General features: G+C 31.6%; 2 protein-coding genes across 6 annotated transcripts; one reads left to right on the forward strand and one right to left on the reverse strand.

Moving 5' to 3' along the window:
- Positions 1-335: 335 nt before the first annotated feature.
- LOC123675762 (methyl-CpG-binding domain protein 2) lies at positions 336-1,256 on the forward strand. The gene is made up of 2 exons (XM_045611264.1): positions 336-743; positions 826-1,256. Exons 1-2 carry the CDS (start codon positions 460-462, stop codon positions 1,142-1,144), a joined length of 603 nt encoding a protein of 200 aa, XP_045467220.1. The 5' UTR covers positions 336-459; the 3' UTR covers positions 1,145-1,256.
- On the reverse strand, positions 1,249-12,621 carry LOC123675761 (alpha-tocopherol transfer protein-like). 5 transcript variants are annotated; one of them, XM_045611260.1, is made up of 5 exons: positions 12,483-12,621; positions 2,163-2,464; positions 1,763-1,949; positions 1,528-1,704; positions 1,249-1,472 (listed from the first exon to the last, which is right to left on the reverse strand). In XM_045611260.1, the coding sequence occupies exons 2-5, from the start codon at positions 2,438-2,440 to the stop codon at positions 1,275-1,277; spliced, it is 840 nt and encodes a 279-aa protein (XP_045467216.1). In that variant the 5' UTR covers positions 2,441-2,464; positions 12,483-12,621; the 3' UTR covers positions 1,249-1,274. The 5 variants fall into 5 exon arrangements, with proteins under 5 accessions (XP_045467216.1, XP_045467218.1, XP_045467214.1 ...); XM_045611262.1 differs by lacking the exon at positions 12,483-12,621 and adding an exon at positions 2,904-3,081 and having other exon boundaries at positions 1,763-1,892; XM_045611258.1 differs by lacking the exon at positions 12,483-12,621 and adding an exon at positions 2,904-3,070.
- Positions 12,622-15,723: the final 3,102 nt, after the last annotated feature.

Here is a 15,723-nt window from a genome sequence, read left to right on the forward strand (position 1 = left end):
TTCCTCACTCATCAATAACTTGCACGAATCCATTTCTGATTTCCTTTTGGAATTTGAATTTCAAAAAACTTTTTGCCTCTTGTATATGGGTGTACCTACCTATTCAAAAGGTGCACTACAGAATTCTTTTTGAGGCAGCTTTACGATACAGATTCCTTTTTCAATTGAGCTTTTTTCACGAATTAGTAATGTTCTACAAAAACAGATGGCGTTGAAGCTTGTTCTACTAGTGTCTCATCTATTCTCCGTTTAGTTAGTCTATGATTATAGGTCTATGATGGTAGATTGTTCTGATTTGTAAGCAAAAAGATTTGTTATAATATTAAACTCTATGGTTATGATGCTTACGATTTTGTAAGCAATTGTTATTATTTCGTAGTCTATGATCATTTTCCTAACCTAATATTTATATTGTTTTGTTTTGTGTGTGAAATCTATATTATCTCAAGCCTTAATAAAATGAACGGAATTCTGGATAGAAGTAAATACGAATATGGGCATCAAGGTAGAAGGTGGCAAAGAGAAGATGTTCTCCGAAAAACTGGAATATCTGTTGGAAAAGTCGATGTTATGTATTACAACAGAACTATCAGAAACGACGCTTCCTTAGTACCCCCAATTCGACAAACTGCATCGATTTTCAAACAACCTGTGACGATACACAAAACGCAAGAAAGTAAAGTAAAATCTGATTTCAAAACTGGCAACCAGGAAAAGCCAAAACAGCTCATGTGGGAAAAGAGGTGAATTGCCTTAAAATCTTTCCGGCTATATGTCCTTAGATCACTATAGACTTTAATTTTTACACAATTTTTTTTTTTTTAGGCTTGAAGGAATGAGAGCTTGTGATCTAGATGGTGCTGAGTTTGTTAGCATGGATTTACTCAAAGGTTTAAAACCCGTTGGTCCTAATGTTTCAGAGGAAACTATGATACAAAGTGTTGCTACAGCCTTGCATGTTTCATCACAACCTGTAACAGGACAAAGCGGCCCCAAAGTTCTTCTTGAGAAAGATCCTGGTGCATATATAGATCCCAAACAACCCCTCGTACAAGCAGTGAGTATTACAGATGAAGACATAAAAAAACAGGAGGAGAAAGTTCTGGAGGCTAGGAAAAAGTTACAGGAAGCCCTGAAAATGTGAAATTGGCTTTTTCTCCCCCTTTGTACATACATACATATATTTATTAATGGATAATTGTTGTAAATTTGTCAGTGATAGGTTCTCATTCAATAAAACTACTCGTATAATATCACTTAATTTATTTATTTAATTAATTTGTTATCCATTTTTTTCTGATGCTTTCCTCATCTTTATAGTATTCTTTTAGTTCTCTGTATCTCTCTATTGTTACCTGGTTCAGTTCTGCAAATGATGGTAAATCACCACCGTAATCACTTGGTAGACATTTTTTGGGTACGTGATTTTTTGAGAATTCTTCCATGTTCGTATTATTTGGATGTAGATGAAGCTGTAATAAATATTTTGTAACACTCTGGCGATGATCACTGATATACTGAACTCACCATTTTGTACAATTCAGGTTTCATAAAGGGTTTCATCATGAAGAGAATTTTATCCACTAGATATATTGTGTTGATTACATGTATTTCTCTCATGTTGAGAGGCATCCCCTCTTGTAGGTATTCAATGAACCTTTTCAGGTAATTCAATTTGAATCGTGTTAAATGCATCAAACCGGCCTTTAAATTGAATTGAATTTCAAGAAAAATAGAAATTAATTCTAATAAATCAACTTACCCCCTTAGCATCTATAACAACCTTCAATCCACTTGGAGGACTTTTTGTATTCAGTGTTATATCAACTAGCATGAAAGCTAATTTTGCTACCGCATCGAAATGAAAATTTTTGTAACTGGTGTCATTCAGTCTGAACATATGTACAACAGAATCATCATCAGTTCTTACAGGTATTGATATGTGATGTCTCAAAACAAAACAAAAATTTTCAGTTATTCAAATTGTAGAAGGAAATGGTTTTGTTTATTTTGAATTTTATTGAAAAATCAGAATGAAAAATAATATAACGATCAAAGTAATCAAGGATTATATTTAGTTTGAATGATTAGTTTCTATAATCTGATACACCAATCCTCTGATTTTTTTATTATCAGTATTGTATTTGAGTTAGTAAACTTACATAGTATTTGTTGCTAATCTCAAATCATCTCTGTCCACATCACAGCTATTGAATATTTCTGGAGATTTATTCTTGGAAATGAAGTAGCCCATAATAGCTTTTTTGGTATTTTCCACATCTCTCTTACAAGCAATAACGAAGGTAGCTATCATCTCATCTGAAACGACTGGCAGATTCACTGCTACCATCCAAAGTCTGATTTCGGTGACTTCTTCTTGAGATACTTTATTTTCTCTTATGACGTCATTTAGGGTGAATGTATATTTTGGCAAAGACATTTTTAATTTTTTTAGAACTTGTTTCTAGAAGATAACGATAAAAATTAATCAACAAATGACTGTGTTTTTCGTTGGAAGTTTAAATGATATTATAATTTCATTCACGAAATATAGACTTTATGATGGATTCTTGTGCAATAATCACCTCTTTCTAATATGAAAGGAAAAACAGGTTCAACATGAAGAACTTCAATGTTGCATACATAAAACAAATATTTAAGGCACTCCAGCTCAGGTCTTTCAATATTGTTGTGATTTCAACATTCAGAAATAAAAAAGCAAGATTCTCTAAAGAATTTAGGGGTGCAAAATTACTTACTGTACTCAATGTTGCAATACCGTCAGTTAAAAGACTATTTTTTTCATTTGATCAATCCGATTCATAAAAAAAAACAACAGAAAGCTTCGAATACAATAAAAACCCGAAAGATTTTCAAATTGAAATGATATGTGTAGCTCTTACGTTGCTTATTGTTGTATATTCATAGGAATTCAAATTAATAATTCAACGTGTTGCATGAAAACAATATATAAGAGGTATAACTGAATTATATGAAATTTCCTTTTCCAATAAATTTACATTATTTGGATCCATTCAATGCTTATCATCCATTCGGCCATTTGTTTTGACTTAGGAATAGATAAAATTTCGGATTTTATTGGTAATAAGCTTGAATGTGAATAATCTAGAGACCCTATCTTTATTCGATTTGTTGAGGAAATATGCGAGGTCGTTTAGCGCGAAAACCACAACAATATATTAAAAGGAAAAAATTGAATCGATGTCCGAAATGAAGAAATACAAGCAGAAATACTTGTCAATTTTCTTTCAGATTTTCAACAGAAAATAAATATCAAGAGACTGTAATGTTTTAAATTTGAATTAGGTGTCTTCTGACAAAATTATCCAGTGGCGTAGATAAAGGAGTACAATTATTCTTTTCCTGTTGAAATATACAATATTGTCTTTTTTTTTGAGAAAATTATTTCATTTTTGAAAACAATAGAAACTCCACTAAAAAAAGGTTTCTTGAATTATTTTCATAGAATGTATCATAGGGATACAAAGCAACACTATCCCCGAAAATATGTAAAATCTAATTTTTCAAATTTTCCCATGATAAATAAAAGTACAAAAATCGGCGAAGTGTATTATAATGCTCTCAAATCACATTTAATTGAACATTATTCAGAAAGAACATTTATGAGCGACACTTAGCCAATAAAAAATATTCACAAAAATTTTTATTGCTAAGTGTCTGGCAAATACTTCTTTTTTTAAAGTTCAATTCAATGACATCTGAAAACGTTAGAATACACTATGTTAATTTTTGTACTTTTCATCATTAATGGCAAAATTTGAAGAATTAATTTTTATAGATTTTCGTGAATAGTGTTTGCTTTGTACTCGATTATCTCGAAAATGGTACATTCTATGAAAAAAATTCATGAGACCTTTTTTTTTGTGAAGCTCTGTTGATATCATAAATGATATAATTTGTTCGAAAAAAGGAAAGTGGTGTGGATTTTTCAATAGGAAAAGGATCATCGCACGCCTATATCTACGCCACTGGATAATTTTGGCAAGAGACACTTACCTTATTCCCGACATTACATTATTTAGACTTCAATACCTGAAAATTGAAACAATAATTGTAATAATATTAGAGTAATAAGTACAAAAAAATTGTTTTTCAAACTTTAAACACCCTGTACCTACCTTGAAAACTAAGCTAGTTAGGATATAACGTTCATATGAATTTTTTTCATGGAAAGAGTTATTCTATCAGACGCCAAAGTAATTCAAATAAAATCGGGACCACCCTCTTTATGAGGACTTAAAGTTTGTAGTAGAATAATTAATAATATTTCATTCAGTGTCATTGTAGCTGTGAAAGTTTTTAATTTTCGGAAATTTTTCTGTTATTCTTAAACTTATTCCTTTTTATCGATATAGAAAACGATGTTTGCTTCAAATAATGAAATGACTATCCAAAAATATTACTGAGCAGATTTATTTACCTTTTCTTCACTATATTAGATATTTATAAATAATTATATTTAATCGATTCAGTCTTTATTTGATAAAAATTCATTATAGGTAAAATAATAAAACAAAGTAATTTTTGGTGACATCGTTTACATCATGATACTGATTTCCGTAAAAAATTTTTGACATGATATGGTCTATAAATTCGTGTATTGTAGGTACCTATATCAGTGAAGGTCTGTAAATGTTCGTAGAGACGACAAAAGGCTTATACTTATATAAAACTTTTTCTGTATAATAAGCGAAAAAGGATTATTAGTGCTGCGAAATCGAGAGCAAGGACGTTTTTAATGTGGGAATGAAAGTTCTATATATTATCTATAGTTGTATATCTAGATATTTGATTTTGAATTTTTTGAAACAGTTCTTAGGAGAGATTTGATGGCAATTCATTTCGAGTTTATATGGTCTGTTGTTACCACTTCTTCTGATTGATACAATTTGCTCTGTTTTCGCTACGTTAAGCGAAATGCCGTAATGGCCGTAAATAACAGCATCATAAATAAAAACGTGAAAAGGATGGGTCCTAGAACGGATCCTTGGACAATCTTGGCTCCTATGTAAAGTGGGTCTGATAATGAACTCTGACATTGACTCTAATTTTGCGTTGCAGTAGTTAGAGCTTATTGTTTTGCGAGTGTGATTTTTTTGGTACTGCGCAATGCTTTTCTTCAAATGCAATTCCTATAACGGATTAACTTTACATTTATAATGTCATCAGGAAGTCTATCTAGACCAGTGGTTCCAAAACTTCATTTCGTGGACCCCTTGCATAGCTTCATTGGTTTCAATGGATCCTCGCAATATATACTTTTTTTTTGTTGAAGAATTGCTTGGAGATACCAAGAAAAGGCTATAAAATTAAATTCGATTAAGACGGATAATATTAACAATTTGAGGATTACCTAAATTGTGACACTACGAAGTTTCGCGAAGTTATTTACAATCGAAACCAGAAAAATTTTCGTGGACCCCCATTAACAAATTGTGGACCCCCATTTGTACTTCACGATACCCAGGACCACTTTGGGAATCACTGATCTAGATTCTTGAGAGTTTTTCTCTCTTTCTGAATGATCGAATCCGAAATTGAAAAATCATCAAAGGAACATCAAAGTTTGAAATTATCAAACATCATACTTTCAACACACAATTAATCAGTTATGATCTGAAGGAATTAAGTTCATGTAAATATTCAGGTTCAAATATATTTGTGAAATTTTGACCTATTATTATGTCTATTGTGGACAGTGTAGGATAATGGTTGGGTTCATCTGGATAATATAAATTATTATTCAATCATCATAAATCTCTCGAAATTTAAATAGAGTATTACCATTTGTTTTCCCATTGTTGACTTCTTCCTTTCAGGTCACCGATAACGATAGTTTTATTATCTTTGAGTTTCTTGGAAGTTGTTGCAGGTTCTATTATATGCTGCAATACCATAAATTTCTTTGTTGGTCTTGACTCCGATGTGTTATTAGTAGAATCGGATAGGTGTACAAAAGGGATATCTACCTGATTTGACTAATATTTTTACACTCAAGAACCATCCTATGAAAGATGTGTTATTTCCTGAAAGTGTTTTGTATAGAACTTTTGCGAAGGGTTTGGTTTAAAGTTCGTTTAACAATATAATGATAATTGTTTATTTTATGAGTATTGAAGAAGTTTGTCATTTTTAAGTGCTTTCTAGAAAGTCCATTTGCATTCCAAGTTGCAATTTTCAGTTTGAAATCCATTAACTTTCATTTTATTCATATTTTAAAATTTGGAAAACTAATTTGGTGCTTTTTTAATAGGTTATCCAGTTGTTTTGAATACTAATAAATTTGGAAATATTGATAAGGCCATTCAATTCTTCAAATTCCTGGGAATTTCTATGAAAGGACTTTGTTCGATTTGACTAGTTGAATTGAATTCACCTCTGGTGAGCTATTTTGATCTGCTCTAGCAGGTGGCAATATGATACAGGTTTGTGAATCATTACACAATCTCTAGGTCAGTCGACAGGGCCGCCGCCAGGACCGGCAAACCGGACGTTTTGCCGGGGCGCCAAATTTTAGGGACGTAGTCAGTTAATGCACCAAGACATATTTTTTGGAACAAAAATGTTTTCTTAGTGAAAGTACCACTCTATGCATCATATACAATTTGATGATAAAATCCGGCATTTTTCCGAATATCTGGAAAATTTCGCGCATTTGCCCAATTTCAAAGTCGGGAAAGAATTCGGAGATTGTTAATTACAGGCCAATTGCTCTTATATCAGTTTTTTCTAAGTTGATCGAGATAGTTTTGTCTGATATAATTTATGACCATGTTAGGGCATCATTGTCTGAGTATTAACACGGTTTTGTCAGATCTCGGAGCACTGCATCGAATCTGTGTATTTTCACTCAATATGTTTCCAAGTCACTCGATTCTCGGAATCAGGTAGATGTGGTCTATACGGACTTTAGCAAGGCGTTCGATCGTGTCTCGCATCAACAGCTGCTGAGGAAGCTGTCAAACTTTGGTATTACGGGTGCTCTCCTGTCTCTGCTGGAATCTTATCTAAGAGAACGGAAACAATTTGTTGAATATGAGGGAGTAAGGTCGTTTTCATTTGTTTCGACCTCGGGCGTACCACAGGGTTCTAATTTAGGACCACTGTTATTTCTCCTGTTCATCAATGACATTTCGGATATTTTTTGTTCTCAAAAATTACTTTTTGCGGATGATTTAAAGATTTACAGGGAGATTGGGGATCGCCGGGATTGTTTATTGTTGCAAGGTGACCTCGACAGATTGCATACATGGTGTGTGGAAAATAAATTATTCCTAAACATAAGTAAATGTAAAACTATGACGTTCACTAGGAGGTCATTCCCTATTGCTTATGATTACCACCTTAATAACACGCTATTACAAAAAGTAAATGAGTCAAGGGACCTGGGTATAGTTTTCGATCCGAAACTCACGTTTTCTTCCCATATTGCAAATATAACGGCAAGTGCTATGAGGATGATGGGTTTTGTGATTCGTAATTGTAGGGAATTTTCATCCTTTGCAGCAATTTCCTCTGTGTACCAAGCTTTGGTGAGGAGCAAATTGACATATTGCAGTTCAGTGTGGAATCCTTGCCAGGCAAAATATGTAGCTTGCATTAAGGGTGTACAGAGGAGGTTTCTCAAATTCGGTTTTCAGAGAAAACATGGTTTTTATCCCGATAGAGGATACAGTTACGACTCTCTTTTGGATGAGTTTAATTTCATTTCGCTCAGAAAGGTCCGCGAAATTAATGATTTAGTCTTCCTTTATAAGATATTTCACGGACGGATCGATTCGACAATTCTTCTTTCGTCAGTTTGTTTGAATGTTCCTCGTTTTACATCCAGATCACATTTAACTTTTCATATTGATGTACCTAATACTCAGCATCATTTTCATTGTCCACTTACGTCAATGTGCAGAAGTTATAATAATCTTCAGAGTGTGGATATATTTTTCTTGTCTTTATACCAATTTAGGCACTTCAGAATTAAATTATATTTTAAAATATTTTTTTTGCAGTAGGCTTATCATGATTTGATTCTTTTTGTTTTGATATTATAATTATTGTATAATCTTATAAGATAGTTTAATTATGTACACCTGTAATTGGGCTTTACGGCCTGTTGGATGTATTATTTTCAAAATAAAATAAAATAAAATAAAATAATTAAAACTTTTTCGAACATTGCTACAACTAGTGACGTTTTTGTGTTAGTTATTCCTAAAATAGTTCATTTTGCATTGCATCATTTGCATTGTTTTTGAATTTGAATTAATCAATTATTTCTCTAGGATATGTTTCAGTTCGATCGTACATACCTACATCAGAACTAAATCGCAGTTTGCACAAAGACCTGAAACTACACCTCTACCCCTATACAATTAACTTGATGCAAAAATTGAAACTCCGAGATGCCATGCATTCAGAGATTAGAATTCATAATCCAGACAATTGAGCGCTTACAAATGTTTACCAACATCTTTTGAAAAATTTCACGTTTGCTCTTACTAAACGAAATTCCTATTATTTGAAATATTTTCAACCTCAACCTGATAAGACGTACCAAATTTCATTAAAACCGGATGATAATTGTAGAAGTTAAGGGTGTAACAACGATATGCGGACACACAGACAGACACGTAAATGAAGTTGTTCATTTGCATTTTACTATCTACTTTTTCGTTAATATAGACGGAAGTTGCATATATTAAAACTCAATATGTAAACATTAAATATGAATGTTCCTCATGCATTCCATTGTTGAAGGAATTATGTAATCAAATTATACTGGAAGGCTGGTGATGACGTAAGGGGCTGCGGTTCAGAAAGACAGAGGTCTTCAAACAGAATGGGATTAAAATACATAACCCCTTATGAATTGGTTTCAGACATACAGGGGGATATCCAAAAAAAAAATGGTCAAATTATAATGTACTGGGTTTTCATCATAATTTGGTGAACGATACATTTTTTTATACCTCTTTTAGTTACAAAGTTGGAGTGGGTGAGTTATGGTGAAAAACACGTTACCTACTACAGGGTGTATCAGTTTTAATCGTTAAAAATTTAATTTATTTTTATATTTTAATTATATTTAATTACCGAATTCAATTCGTGGCTGACTAAATTATGAATTCGTAGCCAATTTCGAGTTAGCACGTCTTTCGAAAAAACTAATCATCTCTGAATCTGAAATTTCAAATTTTGTTCTGTAATTATACTCCAAATTGAACAAGCAGTTCGATATTGCTTCATTCATTCCTTCAAAAAAACAGCGAAATACTTGAGATGTTACCGAATTGCACGCCACTGGTGTTCCGCGAAAATCGAAAATATCTTCATAAAATAGCCCTTAGGGATTAGGGTAGTCATGCGAAATTTCGTTTGAATTCAACCATTTTTATGGAAGCTATTGCATAAAAATGATTTTTTTCTTGTAAACTTCAACACCCTGTATCTCTCTTAGGGATCGAGATAGAGGTATATAATATAAATTTTGCCGAATCAGGACAACTAGGAGAATATCCCATTAAATTTTTAACGATTGAAACTGATACACCCTGTATATTTTCATTATTTGAAATGAATATTATGAAGGTCATCCTTCGTCAGTACTCAGGAAGAGAATATTGAAAATTTCCAGAATAATAGTCAAAAAATTCAATTTATATGTTAGGTAAATTTAACACTCGATACAAAAATTTAAAAACAAACTGAAAAATTAAGTCAAAAATGTTTTCATCAGAAAAACAGAATCTATGAATTTGATTGATAATCGGATCTGTTGCGACTGAAATATAATTTATTTTTTCGATATTTTGCTTGAATGTTTTACATTCCTGACGACACTAGAAGCACGAAATATTGCACACAGCTGTTATTTTACATCTAACAGACCATACTCACCTCAAAATTCGAAAATTACAGTCATTTTGACGAAATTAGAGATCTGTTCAGGAAACAAGCGCTCATAAATGAAGTAGTGAACAAAATCAAGCAGAACAAATGAACCTAATAAAATTATTGGACAAATTATTATAAAATGACCCATATATTAATGAAATTAGTTGTTCTTCTTCATTTGAACTCATTCATGAATAATGAAGCTATATGCTAAAGTAGATAAAATATCCGAGAAATCTAATTATCTGCATAAACGGCTGCTTCAGATCAAAATGCTCAAGCACCTTTCGTTATTTTATGTAACAAGCGTACCTATGAAGTATTGCGTAATACATCATTTAACCACTTTCTTTGACTTCCTAATAGATTATATGACACACTTAACATTTTTTTTCTCATTGATGAATGCTATTGTATTCTACGAAAGAATTTTTGATTTTTGAGCGCTCTTTCAAGAATAGATCGCTCTATAATTTCTTTGCAACGTCTGTAAATTATTTTGAGTCGGAAATGGTCTTCAAACGATGAGGTTCTAGTAACTGATGACGAATCCGTCTTCGAATTCGATTCTGTCCGTTCGGTCGACCGAAAATTTCATAAATCTCGAACGGAAAATTCTAAAAACTTCGGAACTTCGAATGCCATGGTTATGTTTGATAATGGGCATCCAACTAGGGGTTCTGTAAATATAACCATTCGAAATTTTGTTTTCCGAATAATTTCAAAACTACATATTCAATCAAAACGAAATATGGTATTCAAAAGAGAAATAACACTTTCAAGCTTAATGCAAAATTGTATGTTAATCGCGTTACCAGAACCAGATGAAATTCAAGAAGAATATTACCCAATATTCACGTGACAAAAACGACGTAAACGAAATTTCAGTGTATAGATATACAGGTGTCCCGAAACTATGGTGTCAAATTGAAATAGATTATTCCCCTTAAAGAATTAATAGGACTTCAATATTCCTTTTCTTAAATGTCGTTCGTTGAAGAGAAAGAGGTGGAATATGAAAAATTAAAAGTAATTTTATTCATTACTTCCACAGTTTCCAAAATTTTCAATTGAATTTGTAAGAATGTTTGTGTGTGTGTACTTTATTTTAAAAAAATCTCATATTTAGTTGCCACCAGTAGCGTACAAGAAGGGTATTATGGTCCCTTTTCTTGCTCATTTTTTATGCCACTGGTAAAATCATAAAAATTATGCATTTTTGCATTCCTCATTCAATTTTTAGTAATAATGTAAACCTAATTGAATCCGGAAAATGTAACCGTTTTCAAGATAATTCTACAATCTCAATTACTGATCCAAGTAACAACTGGATATTCAAAAAAAAAATAATGACATTTTCACATGCAACTGATTTTACTGTTCAAAATAGATTGATGACAAATTGAAAGGGTTTCAACACCTTGTAATTATTGACAATAATTTATGGTTCAATATTTTCCTTCTAAATAAGTTATGAATTTAAGCGAATATTTTTAATTGAATTTCTAATGAAGAATGAAAAAATGTCGACCAAAATTAAATATTGAACTATTGAACGAGCTTTCACTCAACTTTCTTCAAATAAGTGAGTATTCTTGTATTTTTTCACGAAATTTCGCGTCTGGATTCTTGCTTCAATATAGATACTAAATGAAGTCTTCAGAATACAAATCCATTGTGAAAACGTCCTGATCTGCGTCATGCCATAAAAACATAGTAGGTATTATCACGTAATATATTGAAATATTCTACAGTTCAGTTCAAAGGATTATCAGATTAGAAAAATTTGATAATTTTCAGCTATACACAGCTGAATTTTTGGATAATTCACTTTATCGATGAATTTTATATACACACAAAATTTGAGTGAAATTCTTTATTAAAATAATCCAATGCAACCTCACTAATCGAAGAATTGAAGTAAAATCGAAAAATCAATCACAAATGAGTTTCACATCATGAATGCTGTATTTATCAAGAACTTTCTTACCCTTTCAATTCAATTATTATCTCAACTACATCCCCAAGACAAATATTACTAAAATTAGAATATTTTCTGATGATATAGCAATAATATCCTAATCGACAAATCTCAATCAATCCAACATATATATCCATGATCTAAAAAGGTATTATTTAAAATGAAAAATAAAAATTAGAAAATAGAATTCGCTTTATATGCAGAAATAAAAAACGGTTAGAAATAATATTGTCGTCCACCAAAAAGAACAAAATTCAGCCAAATATCAAGGTCTCCACTTAGATAAAAAATCTATTTTAATACCCATGTGGACAACATACATAAAAAGTAGTATTTCCTCATTAATAAACAAGCAATAAGCGTATAGCAAACTCAGCAAAATATTGTATACACACAAGGTATAATGGTATTCTTGTATGCAAATCCAATCTGAAGTATAACATCAAACTCTAACATCAAGCGACCCCAAGTTATCCAGAATAAATTCATCAGAAAATATTATATGAAACAAGACTGAAAAAGTTCAAAAACTGCAACACATACAGTTAAAAAATAAAAAAAAAATTACCTGGGAACAACAATAGCAGAAAATATTAATGTGAAAATCAAAAACAAACTGACAAATCAAATCACATGCGAACAACACATCTGAAACATGTTTTATTACTTCCCTCAATATTACTAATTACATAAAACAACAAACGTAAAAATCAATGTTATTTGATGGGTTCCAAGTGGTCAAACACTTACATGTAAATATTGAATTGAATTGAATAAATATATTCTGCATATTATCCTGTAGAAAAAATTGATTATATTATTTATAAAACTTCATCATTCAACAGAGATTCGTAAACACGATAACTCTGTAACAAAAACCTAGAAACTTGAAGGGTACCTTCAGAGCTAGAGTGCCGGGGTCAAGTCCGTTGATGAGCAAAATCTGACTAAGGGTTCCGTTAATATCGCCATTCACAAATGCACTTTATAATTTCAAAACTACCGATTCGATCGAGATGAAATTTTGTATTTATTTTTGGAGTCTATTCTTTAAGTAAAACCAGAGAAAATTTGAAAGAATATATTTCAGAAAAAGACAATATTTATGTGACAACATATATGAGTTAATATTCTGTGCGTATGTATAAAATAACGATTTCAATGTTCCTGTGAAACTTCGTGTTGATCAGGTTATCGGATTCATTAAAAATTCAAGCAGGATATCGAAAAAAGAGACATTTCCCTAAAACCACATCATATTGAGTTGAAATTTTTCATATAGATGTGTAATAACAATTTTGTTATAAATCGCGTCAGCAGAACCGCAGAAAATTTAAACAAAATATTTGAAAAACTAACTCAATATTTTCGTAATAATAAATACGAAAATAGGTTGAAACTCTTAATGAATTCCAGAGGAAAATCAAAAATTGGTTGAAAATGATGTCAGCAAGAGTGGTCGAAGAAATGCCCTGTATAAAAAATTCATTTGTTCATGTTTAGAAAATGTGCCTGCTCGCTCAGTTTTTCTTCCCTTTCAAGATGAGATGTTTTTTCTTTTTATATATCATCTGGATTTGTTTCTCTTTGAGTGTCCTTTTATTTTTGAGTAAATGAAAAAATAATTTCCCACACAAGGCAGATCCAGCGGCTTGCCAATGGATGTGCCTTCGGGAAAGGTATATATTTTTTTCTAATGTTTTTTTTTTGACATTTTGAGGGTTAATGGAACTCTTGTTAGTTTAATTAGTACATAATGTATACAGATTGTAAGAAAGTTTTATATGTGGGTCAAATAAACATTTTAATTATAATTTATTATAATAATTAATTATGTTAAATGATCACTCGAATATTCGTGCCGAATTTCAGGAGGATCATATTATCAAAAGCCCTCACCTAGATAAACTAACCGACAACTATGAGATCATATTAAATCACACCTCATTATCCCTCTACACATTTTTGTGATTCTGAAGGGAGCAATAGGCGCCTAGTGAGTAATTTTCTAGAATACTCTATATTCTTAGTCATAAGTGATCCTATTTTTACCCGATTACAGTAAATTAAAAATACCGATCTCATATTTCATTCCAACTTGCGATACATCAGTACCTCCTATTTTGCAAAATTTCATATTTAAACTTTGAACACCCGGTATCTAGAAAACTAGCTATATTTGTATAAGAAGTATTGAAATTTTTTTTGTAGAAATTTTACTGTCTATTGGTTTCCCTTTTAATACATATACAAAAATTCAGCTTGTAAGGATTAAATGCAAACTGGAATAATGCTATTTTGACTTGATTATAATAGCCCCATTATGTTTCGAATAACGTTACCATTCTATTCAACTCTGTCCTGCTTTTTTCTCGGAAAAGCCAGAATTTCATCACACTGCTGAAATAACGTTTCAGTAAACTCGAGAAATTCGAATAAATCTCATTTCATCAGGAAACAAATATTTCGCGATTATGAATGTTACCTAGTAATGTCTATTTCGCTACAACAGATCGCTCAGTTGAAACATATATATTTCATACTTCACCTTTTACGTAATCCATATCCATATTTTAACATATATCAAAGAAACATTCACCAACCAAAACAAATACCGTTATGTATTATGTATATATCATACAGAACTAAGATTTTTGCTGTTTCCCTTGTATGAAAAATATTGGTTACTTATGGAATTACAAATAGGATTTGGAACGTATTTACATTTTGGAAAGTTAAAACACGAATATTACTATACTGTCCAGTGAAACATCAGTTGTCATCGATTATGCACCTCCAAAATATCAGTTTTCTGGATTATCGTTTTTAGTTGAGTTGGTCAGGTACCGGGTTTTTCACCATAATTTGACCCCCCCTTTAACTTTGTTACTAAAAGAGGTACACAGGGCCCCCGCAACCGCGCGTGCAACGCGTGCACCGCACGCGGGCGCCACTCTAAAGGGGCGCCAAAACCTCTCATAGACCGCATAAAGAACCGATGGACCAAAGGTTTTCGAAAAAGATTCTTTCAAATTATTTTAACGAATTTTTTTCCGAACTTCTTTCTTTCAATTTATATTTAAGTTTCCGAACGTTGCGATCGGTATGAAATAGCCAGATTGCCATTATACGATTCTTTATGAGCAAATAAATCATAGATAATAATTATCCCTTTGTCGGCACAAGATTTCTTTATAGGAACTAGACATAGGTAAAGCAAGATCTCTTTTATCAAATATTCATTCTTTTGAATTTATTTAAAGTATAATAATTTGGTATGATGTTTCATTCCAGATTAATATTGTGAGCAAAATGATGCAAAGTGTAGCGATTGACATTAAAATGTGACAAAACTATTTGAAGAATTTAGTTGATCATTTCAAAAATTATACAGATGATAATGTTTTCGAGGAAAATCTTGCGGAAGCTGGAAAATTAGCAGCTGCTCTTGAGATAGAGCAAGGTATAAACCGAAATTGTTCGATTATGAACACACGGATGAGGCACCTCAAGATCCAAAATTCGCTTTTTAAATAAATTTCTTTTTGAAAATAATTGATCAAACACTAAGTTCCTTTATAGCAGGTTTGATATGATATATGAATACGATAACGTTTTTTGTTTTATTTGTGATATTCCTAAATTAAATAACGAATATCTATTAGAATGCTGTCATGCTCTTCAACAAAAGCTAACTGATCAGGAAAAGAAGGGGCTGACGTGAAAGAAAATGTTTCATTTAACTAGATAAGATCCCTAAGATTGTTTTCATTACCTGAAGCGTTAAATACTCTTGAAATTCTACAATA

Source organism: Harmonia axyridis, chromosome 3 (assembly GCF_914767665.1).
Source record: "Harmonia axyridis chromosome 3, icHarAxyr1.1, whole genome shotgun sequence".
In the NCBI taxonomy this organism is placed as follows: domain Eukaryota; kingdom Metazoa; phylum Arthropoda; class Insecta; order Coleoptera; family Coccinellidae; genus Harmonia; species Harmonia axyridis.

What these genes read in the sequence shown, in the direction of transcription:
- LOC123675761 (XM_045611260.1), bottom strand. Translation starts at nt 2,440, where the DNA reads ATGTCTTTGCCAAAATATACATTCACCCTAAATGACGTCATAAGAGAA. An exon ending in AGATTAGCAACAAATACTAT is followed by an intron (nt 1,950 to 2,162) that starts GTAAGTTTACTA and finishes TTTTGTTTTGAG; the next exon opens with ACATCACATATCAATACCTG. An exon ending in AACCTGAATTGTACAAAATG is followed by an intron (nt 1,473 to 1,527) that starts GTGAGTTCAGTA and finishes TATTTATTACAG; the next exon opens with CTTCATCTACATCCAAATAA.
- LOC123675762 (XM_045611264.1), top strand. Translation starts at nt 460, where the DNA reads ATGAACGGAATTCTGGATAGAAGTAAATACGAATATGGGCATCAAGGT. An exon ending in CAGCTCATGTGGGAAAAGAG is followed by an intron (nt 744 to 825) that starts GTGAATTGCCTT and finishes TTTTTTTTTTAG; the next exon opens with GCTTGAAGGAATGAGAGCTT.